Source organism: Magallana gigas, chromosome 6 (genome assembly GCF_963853765.1).
Source record: "Magallana gigas chromosome 6, xbMagGiga1.1, whole genome shotgun sequence".
Taxonomy (NCBI): domain Eukaryota; kingdom Metazoa; phylum Mollusca; class Bivalvia; order Ostreida; family Ostreidae; genus Magallana; species Magallana gigas.
The window spans coordinates 5552691-5570826 of NC_088858.1; the positions used below are offsets into that span (position 1 = coordinate 5552691).

The 18136-nt window shown below is 35.8% G+C and overlaps 2 protein-coding genes across 2 annotated transcripts; one reads left to right on the forward strand and one right to left on the reverse strand.

Annotated features, from left to right (window-relative positions):
* Positions 1-364: 364 nt before the first annotated feature.
* On the reverse strand, positions 365-1567 carry LOC105328485 (acylphosphatase-1). The gene is made up of 4 exons (XM_011429380.4): positions 1429-1567; positions 1203-1219; positions 961-1070; positions 365-727 (listed from the first exon to the last, which is right to left on the reverse strand). Exons 1-4 carry the CDS (start codon positions 1481-1483, stop codon positions 604-606), a joined length of 306 nt encoding a protein of 101 aa, XP_011427682.1. The 5' UTR covers positions 1484-1567; the 3' UTR covers positions 365-603.
* A 52-nt stretch (positions 1568-1619) lies between these two features.
* On the forward strand, positions 1620-17628 carry LOC105328486 (proteasome activator complex subunit 4B). The gene is made up of 44 exons (XM_066088348.1): positions 1620-1901; positions 2688-2828; positions 3159-3275; positions 4022-4066; positions 4143-4292; positions 4522-4585; positions 4804-4878; positions 5010-5129; positions 5284-5379; positions 5494-5552; positions 5687-5893; positions 6110-6386; positions 6501-6565; positions 6651-6795; positions 6885-6983; positions 7264-7336; positions 7447-7514; positions 7653-7868; positions 8071-8225; positions 8412-8504; positions 8607-8677; positions 8769-8831; positions 8946-9001; positions 9107-9205; positions 9306-9368; positions 9477-9569; positions 9731-9856; positions 9965-10156; positions 10337-10473; positions 10563-10616; positions 10786-10915; positions 11054-11289; positions 11592-11787; positions 12113-12277; positions 12701-12897; positions 13050-13181; positions 13349-13506; positions 13747-13848; positions 13942-14018; positions 14115-14243; positions 14791-14943; positions 15057-15131; positions 16114-16317; positions 16674-17628. Exons 1-44 carry the CDS (start codon positions 1708-1710, stop codon positions 16806-16808), a joined length of 5502 nt encoding a protein of 1833 aa, XP_065944420.1. The 5' UTR covers positions 1620-1707; the 3' UTR covers positions 16809-17628.
* Positions 17629-18136: the final 508 nt, after the last annotated feature.

Consider the following 18136-nt stretch of genomic DNA (forward strand, 5'->3'; position numbering starts at 1 on the left):
CATCACAGTCATTTTTGTATTCAATAGGATTAATTATGAGTCAAAGCCTCTATTACAGGTGATTGTCCAATACTAAATAAGTTTATAGGTTTATATTGACAAGGCTACAAAATATTTTATTCATAAACATATATTATTAGTCAAAGCTGATTTACTGTTTTGGTTCAGAATGTTTAACTCTGCTCATCATTTTATTAGATACTGTAGCAGTACATACATGGAAATAGTATCTTATATTTGAAATTTCAATAAATGAAGTACAAAATATTTATACACTACATACCAACTCATTCTGATTTTATATCTACATAGAGCTTAACAATTTTTGGAGTTAATGATTTCAATTTTAAATAAAAGAAAACTCTTTTTATTGAAAAATTTATTGTCACAACCATAGATAGATACAAAACAGTACATAATAGAACATGTATAAGAATAGCCAAGTATAAAACAAATGAGCAATAAATTCAACAAAAATATTAATACTGATATATAGCATTCAAATAAAAAAGCTGTGACAAAACAAGTGAAAGACTCTATAATTCTGTGCAAATCTCAATCCAAACATCAACATATCGGGAAGTTTCCCTCTGTAGTCGCTGTCTACCAGTCTGTTGGATCAATGGTGAACTTAGAATATTCTCTGTGGACCACTTCATGTTCATTTGTAAAGGTTGCCTTGGAGACAGAAGAGTAGGGACTTCCTCTACATACCAGATAATTCTTCCTAAAAAGCAAATGTTTGAAAGAATTAGAATTATCTTGGCAATATAAATTCTATTCATATATTTCTTATACCAAAAAAAAAAATTAATATGTGTACTCTCATGTTTGAATTCAAATTTTTCTTGCTTAAATTTATAAATTTTATTTTATAAAGTTATAATGCAACTGGTGTTTGTACGGTATTGAGAGCAAGGGTGTAATAAGTGTGCAAACATTTAGTTTTTGCTCTCTTACATGTTCTCGATCTGAGGTCTGCTGCCCTGGATGGTCCCTCTAATGGTCCCCTTCTCTGTATTCATCATCTTCCCAACAATACCAAGCTTATTTGCCTCCACATAAGTGTACTGAAAAAGAAAATAACATGGTGAAATGAAGTGAGCTTTGCAATGCAGATCAAGTTAATCCACAATGGCGTATATATTTGACAGAAGTGTATCAGTAGGCTGTCAGCTAGTATTGTATGTAATTTTACTCACTGGTTTCATAGCAACACCTGGAACCAAAAAGATCCAAAAGATAAAACTTCGGAATATGAAAAAATCGTTTCAAATCCAATGTGTTCTATGGAGATTTATCCTTTGTGTTTATAAAGGTTATGGACGAGATTCAACGTTATCTTTCAATTCAAAGATGAAACTTCTCAACATTTATACTTGCAACTTTTTACAATTAAAAAAACACCCTATCAAACATAGCCAATACCTTGAACATTTCCACACAACTCAAAGTCGACAGAAATAAACCTTTGGTAAGCCATGATCTAGCAGAAAACAAACCGTTGTCAAAGTGAAAGTTGCTGCCAAACTGGTTCTCTGTCCCTGTAACTCCAATGAAACATGAAAACGAGCCAGCGATTGGAGCAATATCAACAGATAAACCAATCAAATTATCCGATACATTTTCTTAACGTGACATAGAAAATGGAGACTTTCGGAAAGGCAATGTCACGTTGAGTTTGCAAATTTATTATTATTGCATAAGATGGAGAACAGAGAGGAGGTTTTAGGATTCAAGCCACAGAAGGATAAGATATACAACAAGTTTCTACCGAATGCAGAGAAAGTAGACGATGAATCGATTGCAGCTTTTGCGGAAATCAAAGGCAATCTGGCCAAAGCCGTTCTTCTTCGAGACATAAAAGTTGGAGCATCTTTCTGGGTTGGACAGCTTACAAGGTAATATTGCTTTTCAAAATAACTAAACATACATATTGGCACTTGTACATTATAGCATAGTTATTTAACAACTTGTATTGAACTTGTAAATTACAGTTCTTTCCCCTGGCAAAAGTTAACCTGTCAGTGGGTAAGTGTTGATCACTCACTAACTGTAACGAATGTGAGAAATATAGATGAATCAGATCAAGATTCCAATTTGTTCAATAAATGCTGGACTTGGCATGACCATTGGTCACCTGTTGCCTTGTAAAAGTTCTCCTTTGTTGCAATTGTATGAAATAAAGAATTTTACAGGTATAACCAAAGTACACAGGGTGAGAATTAAAAATTCGAAGATATCTATCTATCTATCTCTCGATACTACTCACCCTCAATTCTGAGTACTCTGAGTATTCTGAGATTTCAAACAATATTTTTTCCTCTGTCTGGATTGGGGGGGGGGGGGGGGGTGTTATTTTAATGAGGCTGGAGGCAATTCCAAACAAACAATAATTTTATTTTGGCCTTATGAAGAAGTAAATGTATGTACTATATGAGGACTTCATGACTAGGATGAGTAAAGCCATTATAGATACTGGTACAATACCTTTCTAGTCTATTCCTTTCTCAGACTAATATGGGTTATTTTGATGATCTTTAGCTTTAAATTTTGCTGGTTTGACACATATGAATATTCCAAAAAAACTTTAAACAGCATTTTCTAATGTAATGTATGAAGTTAATGAAATAAGGAAATAGTCACTCTGTTTTTAATTCTCATTATGCATTGTTTGTTTTTTTTAGATACATTCGCCTCTATGGTTTGAAGTTTTCCAAAGAGGATCATGTTCTGCTAATTAAGCTTCTGTTTGAGCTCTCCACGATTCCTGACCTTGAACTTTCATTGGTTCCTAAGTTCTCAACACAGCTTGTTGCTCTGCTGAAGTAAGCTACACATTATAAACGGGATAATGAATTATAAACCAGATAATGAATTTCTTACACAGAATTTATCATTTTTTGTCATAGTAGTGTAGGATTGTTAGATTATGATTTAATGTCTGAACTAGAGGTGGTTTATGATGACAAATGTTTGCTTAGGAAATAATGTTAAACGCAGTGGTTTTCAAAGTAAAAGGCAGATCTTGAAAGTATTTCTCACACACAGTAACATAAACAAAAGGGTATACAGTAACTTTCAATGAGAAAATAAACATGTTGTGGACAATTGGTGCTCTGTATGGTAAACGAAATATCTGTAATTTGTTTCTTTAGGAAGCAAAAGCTCTTAACTCGAGAAGATTTGGAGTTGCCATGGAAACCTGTTTATCAGCTTGTTGAAAATGTAGCATATTCACCATATGAACATCATGGATTGCAATTATTCCCACAGTTAGTATATGTGTTTATTTATATTCAAATGGATCAATCATCACAAATATGTTTACAGATATTATAATTACATGTACCGTATATCAGGTTTTTTCCATGTGTATCCGATTTCCGCTTTGTTCGCGACGATTTTCGAATCGCGGAAAATATATCAGCGTAGATTTGATACAAAGTGTTGTTCTTATAATATAGTTCTCTCTTTCATTATGAAGTAAACAGGTATGTAAAAGTACAATGAACTGTGTTCAGTAAGTTTAGAGTAGAAATTGCGGGATAGGAACAAGCGCAAGATAATAGGTATGTAAGCCTCATAGTTTATTTAATAATCCATTGACAAGCTAATTTAAATGGTCGCTTTTCTTGCGTAAACCGATGTCTAATTATACCTGAGCTACTGGTATATGTAACAGTACATGATCTATTTATCTATGACTGTTTGCGTCTCTGAAAATAATTATCGGTAATTATTTAACATTAAGGAAATCGTGTAAATGGTTTGACCGAATTTTTAATTATAATGAGCGGCAATTTAGATACTTTTACCCTCTTACTTCACAGGGTTAAAAAATCTTGAATTATATTTTCACTATGACATTGAAATAGTGAAAATTCGATTCGCGTAAATTTTATATACCGTTCTAGGTTCTGAATCACGGAAAAAAACATAACGTGGAAAAAACCTGATATACGGTATTTGTAAATTTACTTTAATTGATTATATAATTTATTTATAATTTATTTTTCAGAAATATGGAACACGAATTAAAGAACCTTGTCAATTACTGCAGGACGTAAGTTTCAGTCTTCTCTCTCTGCTGTGTTTAAAATAACTCCGGAGATATTGAATAAGAATTTTTCATATTTAAGGTACTTCCCTGTCTCAGCAACTCAGGAAATGCTAGATGAATGGCGACCATTACTCTGTCCATTTGATGTCACCAATATTAAGGCAGTTCATTATTTTGAATATTTTTTGCCAACTGATCTACCTCCTGAACATCATGATAAAGGTTTCAAGTGAGTTCTGTCATTGTTTTCTATAAGTCTTTGCCTTTGTGTCAGTTACTTCAATGATATGTTGATTGTTGGCCAATTATATAATAAATTCTTGATTATACTACATTATTCTATAATGTATACATGTATGAATTTCAGAATTTTTGTTATTTTGATTTGTTCAATTCAGCTAATATCATTTAAGCATGTAAAGACTTGTTTGTTATAAACCTCTGGTTGTTTTGTGCAGGCTATGGCTGGATGAATTCCTGAACATGTGGCACTCCTACCAGAATGCTCCAACTTGGGAGGCGGTAAGTTATTGTTCCAATAAACTAAGTGTTAAATGTACCACTTTCCCAACTTGATTGATGTACTTACAATTTTAAGACAGTTTTATATTGCAATTGAATAAACATGTACATGTATTTGGAAAAAAAATATCTCAAGTTCTACCTTTCTTTTTAAACTGTCAAAGCAAAATCAGATGCTTTCCTTCATTATAATGATGTTATTTATCTGTTTTTTACAGGGCCTTGTGCGGTTATTTGCTCGACTTGCACATGATACCATCGGTTACATTGACTGGTCCCCACATGTTTCCATGGTAAGTCTTTACTGGTACATGTATATACATTTATATTTATATCTGTATTTCGATATATGCATTATTTTGTTAAGTTAAGCTCAAATCACTGTGATTTTCTTGTATATCATCGGATTTCCATTTACATTTAGGTATTTAATCGGTTCATAAGAAGTTTCAATCTCCCCGTGGGAATGCAGAAAGTACAAGTGGGACGCTCCAACAACACATACGACATTGGAGCCACCATCACTTGGATAGTTTCAATGATGGTAAGTGTTTACAACATTAAGAAAGAAGGAACATGTCAATTTAGTTTAAGCATATGTAGAATATAATTGTTAGGTATTTCAATTTGAATCTGAAGTGTAGTGTGTTAGTTGCTTTGTCAGTAAATTGTGATACATTATGTGTACTGAATTTCAGGGTGGACCTAATGGCGCAGTTGTACAAGATCACATAGACAGTTTCTTTAAGGCCCTTCAGTCGTTCTTCCATCCATCAAACCTTGGCAAGTGGAATGTAAGTCCATCAGGTCATCTCATCAAAGGTTGTGTAGTTTTTGTTTCACAAAGAATCATAAATAAGCAGCATGTTGATGATAGAAACGTCAACTTTTTTTATTGAAATTGACAGATTAAGCTGAGTGGATTGCTGATGAATTTTCCAAAACTGGTTGTGAAAAGAATACACAGGTAAGTAAATTTGTTCTTTGGTCTTGGTTTGACAGTTGAGTGAACATTCTATATGAATGTAATCCAGCTTCACAGAACTTTAATGTTGATGACTATAAGAACTTCAGTAATGGAATTATTTTCTTTATGTTTAGGGAGAGATATAAAAGGAAGGACTGGCTGTTAGAGATTCCCGCCGACTACAAACTGAAAGACGCCGAGATTACCCGATTTGTCAAGAGCATGCAGCCGGTGGTGTCGGTATCCATGTTTAGTAAATATGGCAGTCATGACTCAGCCATAGCCCTGAGACATCTCGCCAACATGAGACCTGAACTCATCATTCCAGATCTGTTAGAGAAGTACGAAGTCTTCTACAATACTTTTTTTAGCATAATGTACATGTAAAGTCAGTCTTGAACTAGCAACCTTCAATTTAATGTATAAGCTTGAACCAGCAACCTGCAATTGAATATATGGAACTAATGGACAAATTGCTTTACATCAAAATTAAATAAAAGAAATAACTAACAATAGGATTTTGGGGATTTCTTTAAATGTCAGCCTTGAATTTACAGGATGTACCCTGCCATGGAGAACCTGATAGAACCTCACCGTTTGACTGCCTGTATGAACTGTGTGGTGGCCGTATCACGCCCTATGTTGAGTGCAAGGAAGTGGTACCCAGAGGGCCGCTCCCATGTACTTCCTCTTCTCAACCTGGCCCTCCCGGGAATCGACCCCAATGACTTTAAGAAGTGCTTGGTGACCTTCCAGATGATTTCTACATTTGTGGCTCAGGTTCCTATTGTGGACTGTTCAGAAGCTGTGTTTGTCAGAGACGACTTAAATGAGGTATGTTATAGTTTTATTGTCAGAAAATAATGGGAACTACCGGGTATATTTGTACATATGTATGAGATGATTTTATGTTGAAATCTATGAATGTCATATTTTTGATCATTAAAGGAAGAAAAGGAGTTATGTTCAGCAACAGCACAGTTTGAGGACTTTGTTCTTCTGTTCCTTGACAGGTGTGTAATCGCATGGATTTGACATAATTTCTCAAAAACTTGTTTCTAACACAAATCCTGTATGAATCTGACTCTGTTATTTTAGAGTGTTTGCCCTGATTGAGAGCAGTACCCAGGAGCACACACATGGTGATCCGGCCCGCCTCAACCCAGAGCAGACCATGATGGAGGTGGCCTTGTCATCGACCTTCACCTCTGTTCTACTGCAGTGTTCCACTCCTATATATGAGGTACTGCCTTCTTCTTATGCCAGATTTTTAATACTACCAAAATCAATGAAAAAGAAAAGAACTTGACAGTCACATTTCTATAATTCCAGGCAGCCCTTTCTCGTCTGTATAATTTTATCACTACCAGTGTCTATGAAACAAATGTTGGAGGAAGATTTGCTGCAAATCTGTGCAGAGCAGCAGCTAAGGTAAAATTGTTACTTTGTATGTTGAATGCAATTGATTGAAAAATATTAAGATTTTTAAAATTGAAGAACTCTGTAAATAAACATAGTACGTTTTGATATAATTTTTGAGGATAATTGTTGTGTATCTTCTCTTTTTTTGTAAATTGCTTCTAAATAAAGAAGCATTGAGTGTCTTAACCCAGGCTATTCTCTTATTCTTATAACTTGTACAAAATTTAAGATCATTCCTTTCAAATTTTTTGAAATAGTAACTCATTTTAACAAAACTATTTTTTGAAAGGCAAATCCCAAAGCAGCAGTGGACAAATTTTTACCTCTCTTCTGTCAGAAGATCAAAGACCTCATGGCAGAACGTAAGTTTGTACAATGGAATTTGTCATGCATTTCTCTCTGGTAAACAATTTTATAAATAGCTCTGATATTGCTTGAATTTCTAGGTTATTTTAAAATTGTTTTGTTACAGATGAAGAATACAGGACAGAAGAGCATTTGGATGATGGCTTCTTGTGGAATCTTCTCATGCTATCTCAGGTGAGGCCTTGCTTCTATCTCTTTGTCTATCAATTATACATACACTCATGTACATGTCAAGTATGAATATTACGGTTTTATTTAAATAGTCCTTTGTACATGTATATCATGCAATTAGGACCTTTGATTCTGTGACAGATTGTGCGCTGTAATGGAGAGGTGTTGGTTCCGTACAAGGACCAGCTGTTGGAGGTTCTTCAGCTTACCCTCCACCTGAAGTGTGTGCAGGGATACGAATTGGCCGCCCAGCTGATGCGCTACATTCTAAGGGCACTAACTCTTCACTATCCATTGGACTACAGAAGTATAGCTGACTCGTTTGACAGACCAGTGACTGAATATCTCGCCATTAATGTAAGGGACATATTCATTGGACAATATGCATTTTTTTCTGATGACTGAATCACATTCATTGCTCATATCTGTACAATTCAATGTACATGGGTTTTGTATCAGAAAATAATTTATATGGCAGAGTATGTTAATTGAATGTAGCATAAGTAGTTGACTTTGTGGCCATGTTCACACAATGGTTGAACTGTCTCTATGGTTGTAGGACTGGGCCAAGCCTGGAGACATGGACAATTTAGGAATGAAGTGGCACATCCCTTCAGCCGAGGAGTTGGCATTCGGACAGTCTCTGATGGATCATTTACTACAGCCCGAGTTAGAGAAAATCATGTCATTATCATCAGCCAATCCAATGGAAAAGTAAGATTGATTAGTCCCTACTATATGTTTATATTATTTAGGACTTAGAAAATGATAGAGTGATGGTAAAATTTGTTATTGATTGTGTGTCATTAGACTTGGTATAGGAACATAAGAAATGTAATAGGATGAAGGTAAAACTAGTTCTTGGTGATCTATGATTTTATTATCGTTCTTGATTTCCAGGGAGGAGTTGGTCCGGCGACTTAACATCACACTGGAGTGTATCCTGGGGGCAGGGGCAGCACTGCCTGTCTGGAAGTCAACTGCTGTGGACCTGTAAGGCTTGACTATCATATATATGTGTGTGTGTCTGTTAATGAAATTGCATTGTGTACCATGATAATACATGCCCAGTAACTTGTTCGTTTATGTATGCAGGTCCAGTTTAAATGTGAAAACACAGGTTCCTATGGAGCGATTCCCAGTTTCATCAGTCACAGAACCATTAGGTAATTTCTGATTTACTTTTGCCATAAATCTGTGTATTGGTAGTTTGAGAAAGAGTTCCTCTCTTAATTTGTTTTTTGTTTCATTTGACAGACATCCATTACAAAGGTGCTAACTTACGACTGGAAGTTGTAAAAACCATGAAACATTTGCTGAGTAAGTACTCCTGTATTGGAATATGTGTGTGTGGAATATTACATGTACTGTGCTAGTGTCACTGGGCAATAAGTAGAGTGCAATGAGTAACTATGTTTGATTGTGTTTACACAGAGTACCTGACAGAATGTACAGAAGATGACACCAAGAGCCTGTCCAAATTAGTAAAGGTACGCTCTGCTCCTTGTTACAAGGATTATCATGTTCAACTTGAAATGTGTTCACTCAACCCAGGAATTTGTTTAAAGTTGCTCTATTCAATGTTTCTTTTACAGATTTATGAGACAGTGTTGTTTTTCTATGGTGCGAGTAAGCAGGACTTTGATGCACGCTGGAAAAGTTTACATTCTGTAAAGGAAGCCCTGGAGGACAAGGTCATTAATTTATAGACATTTATAAAGGGGAATTCTTACCTGTGATTCTTATTGACATATAGATGTACATGTATAACCATAACTATGGTCTGATTCACAGATGCGAGATAGAAGGAAACATATACGAGCCCTATTGGTGGATAGAGTAGTTTTACAGCATGAGGTAAAATTTTATTCTACTGATGAATTTTCAGTATAAAATAGCCATAGATACATTAGCTAATGATGTTTGTTTATGAAGAATGGTCTGTTTAGCCTGTGTTTGTTACAGATGAGGATGTTGTACGGTCTCCGTGACTACACAGACCATCACCAAGACATCCTGGTTGACCTGTATAATTTGTCTGTCAGCAGATATGGTGAGGTAGGTAACAATGATGCAGATTTGTGAAATCAAAAACCAATTTTAGCTAGAAGAATTAAATTTAATGTTGAGTTTTGGTTTTTCTACGTTATATTTTCACCATGAATTTTACATTGGTCTCTCTTTTCTTGAATGTGTTGTCATCTCTTTATACACTGTAGGTGAGGAAGAAGGCCCAGTCTGTGCTGATGCAGTGCTTCCTGAACTTCCCCTACTGCTACCGGTGCCTGCTGGACAAAATATCCAACAGTCTCATCCAGAAGGATACGCCCGAAAAACAGTTCAAGGTAAAAACAGAATACAGGGAAAAAACATTGATGTAATGTACATGTATAGTCCTGTTGCCAATTACATGTTCTCTATTACATGTTGTATTTCATTTATCCTCTTACCAGGGAGCACTTTATGTTGTGCTTGGCATCGGTAAAAGAACTTTGGCAAGCAAGAGAAGCTGGGAGGTGATTGGTCAGTTGTGGCCGGCGATAATTCAGGCCCAGCAGTCGGAGAAGCCATCCATACTGCGGGTCGTGGATGACATAATAGCTAAAGTCAGCAAGAACCTAGAGAGTCCAGGAATAGAAACCAGGGTAAGATAATACAAGCTTTTGTATTTTATGAGATTTTCAACAGTCATTAAAAAACGTTTTTGCATCTCTTACTTTCAATAAAAAATTAGATAATAACAGTTGTTGATTGCAAAGATTGCTTGTAGACTTGTAGGATGCACATTGAATCTTATGAGCAGACTGAATTCTTTGGTTTCTTAGGTAACCACTGGCTGTCTAGATGCTGCAAGAAGACTTATGGGATCTGGTGTTCCATTGGCTAATCCACGAGAGTTGTCTGACAGCGAAGTCCAGAAAGGGCAGGAGTTTGAGAACTCTATTAATGAGTCTAATAAACGGTACGGGTACTTTGTGTTAATCCATGTTTCCTTGTATAATTGTGTAACATCGTTTACATTTGATGATTCATTTGATAATTGTCTTACAGGCTCTACGTAAAAGTTGTAGAAGACCTTGTAGCATTAATCAACAGTGGAAACTTGTAAGTCGTACATAAACTTTGAAGATAATTGGTGTAATGTCTACTTTGTTTTTTCTTGGTTATAAAATCTGTACATGTAAAAGCAATTTATTTGTTTGCCAAAAATAATAATAGTTTATGGAGATGAGAAATATGCTGGATGTACTTGACACAAGTGTTGTATTTGCAGAATGTGGAAGTTCAGTCAGTACGGTGTAGAGTTACTGACCCTGCTTTTGAGACATGATGTAGCCACTCCCCCCGCAGCCGTACAACTCTTTGTGTCCAACCTCGTTCATGACTCCATCTACATAAGGAAGGTAAAGTTTTCTTCTAAATTAAAAAACTGAACAAGTTATCATAGAAATAAGAAAAGGTGTAGTAAGAACAATTTCATGCATTCCAGGCTACACAGGAATACTAGTTGTTATACATGTATTTCTTTTTCTGTGGAACAGCTTTCAACAGCCTCAGTGTCTGCCATTCTGAAGCAACAGAAAAGGAAACACAAGAAAGTGACGGTGGACCCCTATAAAAGTGCCCCGCCCCCTCCAGCAGGGAAATTCCTCCCCGGTAGTCGCCCAGACAATGAGTGGATTATGTACCACTCTGACCAGGTGCCTGACAGTCAGGAGAAGTGGGAGGCCATGGAGTTTGTAGATAAAACTCACTGGGGCTACTACTGCTGGCCAAAGTACGTGTTTGAATGATATCTACATTGTATATACTATAGATTCCTAATTCAATATGAAAAATTTCATGTAATATTTTCTTAAATTTGTGAGAAGCACCCCTTACGGATTTTAAAAGTTGCTATTGTTTTTCTGACAGTGGTGAACCGTATGAAATTGTAATGAAAGTCCAACGTTTGCGAAAATGGCAGAATCATGTTGTGTATCACTGTATCACTCAACGTGTTATCCTTGTTAATGAACAAAAAACTCTGTTGTCACTGTATAGCAGGTTGTTAATTGTTGAATGGATCTTCTATTTCAGAGAAATGAAAATATATGCCAAACAATCTGAACAGCCCAAGTTAGACAGAACAGAATCAGAAATGTTAGAGACAGAAAAACCAATATTTGTGAAAATGAATGACTCATCCTTTGTGAAAAAGTTTATAGATGTGTTAAGTTTAGAAGAACATAAAGGAAGAGATAAATTTAGGAACAAACATCTAACTATTTTCAAGGTAAGGGTCTGTTTCAGAATCCTGTTTATATTATGTGAACATACCGGTACATGTAAATTGTGCAATGGTAATAAAATCTCATATACCAGTAGCTACATGCAGATTATATGTATTTTACTGCAGAACCATTGAAACAATGTACATGTTTGTATATTTGTGTCTTGTATTACTAAATATTTTTGTTTGCTTGTAAAAATTTTTAGGTGTCTAAACACAAGTATTTTAAGATATTGAAATCTTGGTTATGAATGATCTTTATCGGGTTATTTATAAGATTGTTATGAAAGTCTTAAGCAGTGTTACAGAGATATTCTGTGTTTACCAGGGTCTGTTTAGGAACTATGGAAGCACTTTCCTGCCAATATTCAAGGCTCACATCGTTGAGCTCCTTGCCGACAGAAGCCATGAACACCATGACAGTAAGCAGAGATGTGGGATGGAGATCCTAGCGGGGGTCATACGGGGCTCCAAGCACTGGCCGTATCAAGAGGTGTGCTTTGTATACTTTTGTTTTATTATTTCATGCACCAAATTTTGTGTGGTTTTTTTTTGTTAAGCAGTTCAACAAATTTTAATACTGTACATTTCATTGAAATGGAAAAAATGACAGTAGTTTGTTATAGTAGAGCCATTCAACACCCTCCTTAAAACTTTGATTTACAAATTCCATGAAAGTTGATGCATATGAACATTAATGAAACCACAGTCAGTACCAATTAATGACTTTTACCATGACAAAGCTCTGCCAAATGCTAGTTCATCTAGTGATTCAGATGATTTTGCCATACCAAACCATCCATGTGATAATATTTATCCTAATTTATCAGTTACTTCTTACATTCTTATAATGCACACTGGACATGTATTATTTTACTATAAAACTAAAATGACTTCATGATATTTTCTACTGAAGGTAAATGCACTGTGGGACTGGGTAATTCCTATTTTGAGAACCTCCCTAGAGAACATCACCAGCGAGACGATGAAGGATTGGGGGACTTTCTTTACTGTCGTGTCAGAGAGTCGAGACCCACGCAGGCTGTACAGGTTCTTTGAGCTGCTCATGGAAAAACCTATCAGAGAGGGCTCCTCATCTTTTGAGGATTCCAGGTAAATTGATACAAGTAAAGATGGCACTGCTATGTGTATATTTATAATTTAAAAATTGTCAATTTTTGTCCTCTACTAATTTTGAAGCTGTTTTAGATTTGGTAGGTTGCAAGTGAACAAAGGACGAATTGTTTTTGGTTTGTGCTTTTCAGTCGACTGTTTGCAGTACAGAATGCTTTGGTGCAACAGGAATGGAGAGTTCCAGAACTTTTACATCGTCTGCTGGAGTTCCTCACGCCTCATCTAACTCACAGATATAAGAATGTGAGGGATCGGATAGGGAGGTAGGATCAACATTTCACTTTTGTCACGTATTGTACATGTACCTCTCACCTATACAGGTCACTGCTACCCAAGCTTATGCAAGTCTTTTATTGCACGTACCTGTACCAGTAGATTGAAGTTGACACTTTCTGACACTACAATAAGTATAGGTTTTCGTCTGTTGTAGCCTGTTGTCCAACATCTTCCTGTATGACTACAGCATCACCCCGGAGTGTACCACTAAGTCCCCCCACAGGATCGACTTCGTCCAGAAAGTGATGCCTCACCTGGAGCCATTGAAAGATTCGGTGCTAGCAGACAATGGCAATAATGGCAATTCTAAAGGTATTTGTATTTGTTAAATTTGTGGAAGTTTATGGTGCATTTGCCTTTGTACCTTCTTACATGTGTTTGTATACCTGCATAGTGGAATTTCTTATCTTTTCCACAAGTACACGTATCTCCGAAGCTAATGGAATCACAATTGGTGTTTTGAAAGCAATGGTGATATACATGTACAAACTGGACAAGAAGAATGTTCCTGTAGAAGTATTTAATAATAAGAATTTGTTGATTTTTTTTCAGATGTGGAAAACCATAAAGAGACACCAGCATCAGTGGAGAAGATGGAGGTGGATGATGAGGAAGATGAAGAGAGGAAAACCACAATAAGGATGTGTAAAACAGGTGCCCTTAAATTTACAAACTTATATTACAGTACATGTTCTACATTATTGTATGTTTGCTGACAGTTTAAGATATTTGGCAATCTTTCTGCAGTGTTGAAGTGGATATCAGACGGGCTGGGTAGAATGTTTACCTCAACAACACCAGAACTCTTCTTCATTCTGCCAGTGGTAAGCAACATGTTTATGTACATGTAAATCCAACTACATTATTTATTCAGTTACTGTTAAATGCTGGTGTTTTGATTGTTTTCTATTGGTTTGTAGATTTGCACTTTAGAGAGTGAGACAAAGGATGAGGAGCTGAAGATGGACTGCTCCATGTCCCTGGCCTGCTTCTCCCAGGCCTTGATCCAGGAGAGTAACGTCCAGGTGTGTCTGGACACCATTAGGGAGGTGAGTTCATTGTTACAGGTGTCAGTACTAAGGTATAAAGGTAATATCCAGGTGTGTCTGGACACCATTAGGGAGGTGAGTTCATTGTTACAGGTGTCAGTACTAAGGTATAAAGGTAATATCCAGGTGTGTCTGGACACCATTAGGGAGGTGAGTTCATTGTTACAGGTGTCAGTACTAAGGTATAAAGGTAATATCCAGGTGTGTCTGGACACCATTAGGGAGGTGAGTTTATTATTACAGGTGTCAGCACTAAGGTATAAAGGTAATATCCAGGTGTGTCTGGACATCGTAAGGGAGATAAGTCGGTCAATACAGACAGGTGACAGTGTCAAGGTTTAAGAAATTCTTACAGTAATTACAGTTCACACTTCATGCATTTACATGTCGTGATATGTATTTGAAAAATTTCTATCTTGTCATTTTAGTAAAACTGTAAACATGATACTTAGTTCATATTTGCTACGTTTTCTTGTGGCTTTAGTATCAATAACATTACTCTTAGTTTAATGTACGTCTACATTCCCAGAATTCCGCTGTGTTGTAGGTGATGGGGCTGAAGTCTTGGCATTCCCGCGTGGCGATCCTGGGCTACATACAGGTGATGGTGTTCTGTAATCTGTTCACCATGAACCAGACAAAATACAAGAGGGAAATCCAGAACTTTATACTACACCTTATATGTGACGATCAAGTGGAGGTAACGTATATCTACTCGTGTACTTCTGTCTTTATCTGTGTTATCTGTGAATTTATAATACATATTAATGCTTGTTATAAACAGATCTTGATTGTCCTGGTTTTAATGAACAGGTCAGAGAGATGGCGGCCATTACATTAAGTGGTTTACTACATTGTGGATTCTTAGACATGGATAAAGACATGCTGGTATGTCCTAAGCATGCTGTTTTCCAGTTCAATACTTACATAATTACTTGACAAGTTCTCATTGTCCCTCACCAACCTCTGTCTAGGATTTGTATGATTATTTGATATCGTCTCGGTTCATCAGTTTGTACGTGTATTTGAATATTGTTTGTATCTTATAAATACAGTATGTGATGTAAAGCCATAAAAAATTCATCTCTTGGTTCTCAGGCCAATATTTTTAAAATTGTGGTTGGGTGGTGATATATTTTTCTTTTTTTTCATAAAGGATGCAGTATCTTTTCTTTAATTTTAACAATGTGCAATTCTTATAAAAATCTAGAAAAAGCGATGTTTTAAAGCACATACATAATTCCTTGCAATGAATGTATCGGTCTTAGAATTATCAGCTCAAACTAAATGAAATAAACAAATCGTCATGTTCTTCAGGAAACACCACAGCTTTGAGGTTTGAAAAAGTCCTTTGTTTAAGCATTATAGGATATTTAGTATAGTGCAAGCTGCGGGAACTCTCCTCTTACATGCATTTGAAGTTAAACGATGTTCTTCATACCAAAACTGAAATCATTTCCGTTGCGAACATAACTTGAACACAGCCTCTCATAATTAGATTTGGCGGCCATTTGCATTTTGTTAAAATTTAGTTTGAATCATCACGATATTTACAATAAGGATCTTTATTAAAGTTAAGCATTTTTTTGACTTTAGTATATTAAATGCAATCCTATAGCTGAAATTCTTTTTCTGCAATTCGCAAGCAGATTGGAGAAATTTTATTTCTTTCATTAAATGATAAAAGTGGGCAATGCACAATGTTTAATAAGATGTTCCTGGGCCGAGAACCAAGGAATTAATTTTTGATTTCCTAAATACATACATGTATTTTAAAATTTGACAGATACTAGTTTGGAAAGGAAAATATATGTGGTACAATATGTTAATTGATAAACATTTTCAATAGATTGTAATCTCTTTAATACAGGATCACTTTGAAGTGCTGAGTAAGAATAAGGTTAAGAAGCGTAAGCTCTCGGATGCCATGCCTCTGGAAGCACTGATAAAGCGGCACGCTGGGGTTCTGGGCCTGAGTGCCTTTGTGGAGGCCTATCCCTATGACGTCCCCGAGTTCATGCCACAGATCCTGATGGACCTCAGTAATCATGTCAATGATCCCCAGCCAATACAGGTAAGCTTCAGGTATACAATGTCACAGTCGGTCAGCAAACAGAGACAGTGAAGTACGGTGATAAATTGTAGCAAAGGGCCAGGGAGGAGTGATTTTGATTTGTTACATGTAATGGTAATTTTTCATATCCTTTAAGTTTACAATTCAATTTTGAAGACTAGAGAAATGACACTGAGTTAATTGTTACAGTGAATTCTATCTAAGCCTGTTAGCTGTAACTACATGACTGTGTGTGTTACTGTACAGGAATTAGTTGGACGGTACGAACAAGCAGATTTCTGTTGATTCTGTCTGTCTGTAGTTACTTAACTCCCTAATAGACTTTGTCTTTTATCAAAACCTTGTTCATTTTGTAGATGACTGTGAAGAAGACGCTGTCCAACTTCCGTAGAACTCACCATGATAACTGGCACGATCACAAGCAGATGTTTACCGACGACCAGCTCGTTATTTTGACTGATCTTCTAGTGTCCCCTACTTACTATGCTTGACGACCGTTCAACGTCATAGGCGATGTTAACTTTATGTAACCAGTGCATCTACAGCAGGGGAGTTCATAGTTATCTTTCCTTAACTAGGATTTCTGAACCCGTCAACAGTTTCTCATTTTCCCAAGATTATAAGTCCTATATTAAATCCAATCTATTGTATATATAATAAGTGTACCTAATTTATTTAATTAAAGTACATTCATCAAAATGATTAGGGCATTGAAAGAAATACATATGTGTGTATAATATAATGTACATGTTATTAAAGACATAAAAATCAGCTTTATAACAAATTTGCTGGCAGTGTTTTGCTCGTTCGGTGAGGGAGGACTTAGTTTTGTAGGTGTTCTGTGCATAGGTGCCTTCACTGTGAACAGCTTATGTCCATATTCTCCATGTAATTGATTTTGCAATGAAGTGTTTTATTAACCTTCCTATCGTATTAATATTTACATATATGTCAAAGATTTCCTGGTCAACTTGAAGTGCAGTGCCAAACATTTAGTCAAAAATGCTAAGAAATAAGTCCAGCTTATTTGTCATCTTGATGATGTGCATGTACAGGTATGCAGGCGGCCACATTAACTATCAGATTCTTCCATGTTCATTTCCATGAAAGGATACATATTAAACAATCTACATTGTCTTATTGGGATGTCAAACTCACAGTGTGTGTTAATTAGCTTGATTTATCAATTATTTTGGGTGCCAGAAAAATGTTTTATTCCTTTATACAGCATTTATTATTATATTTTCAAAGCATACCTGCAATTGTATCGTTTTATTCATTTATAATGTGGTTTTAAATAAAATAAATGTTCAATAAAAGTATTTCATTTTGTACACTTTTCTAAAATGATTAAAATACCATTTTAAGGGGGATGTGCTGCCATCTTGTACATTTCAGGTTAAGAATGTAAACATTTTGAACTTTCTTGTTTCTGCCCGAAACTGGCAAAACATGTTGCCCAAAAGATATAGAAGCAATAAATATAAAGTCCTACATGTGAGCAAAATTCAAACTTTTTCTCAACAAATGGTTGTAGAGAGGACACCAATGAACCTCCTTCATATTTTTAAATCTTCAAAATAAGTCTGTAGCTGTGCTGTTCTGAGTGATTAAAAAGGCATTGTCCTGTTCTTGTATGCATATTTTTCAAACAAAATGGCATGTAGGACTTCATATTTATTGCTTTTATATCTTTTTGCAACATTTTTGGCCAGTTTCAGACAGAAAAAAGCCAGTTCAAATGTTTACATTCTTATCCTGAAATGTACAAGATGGCCGCACATCCCCCTTAACCCGCTGTATTCAATTTGTCTGCACG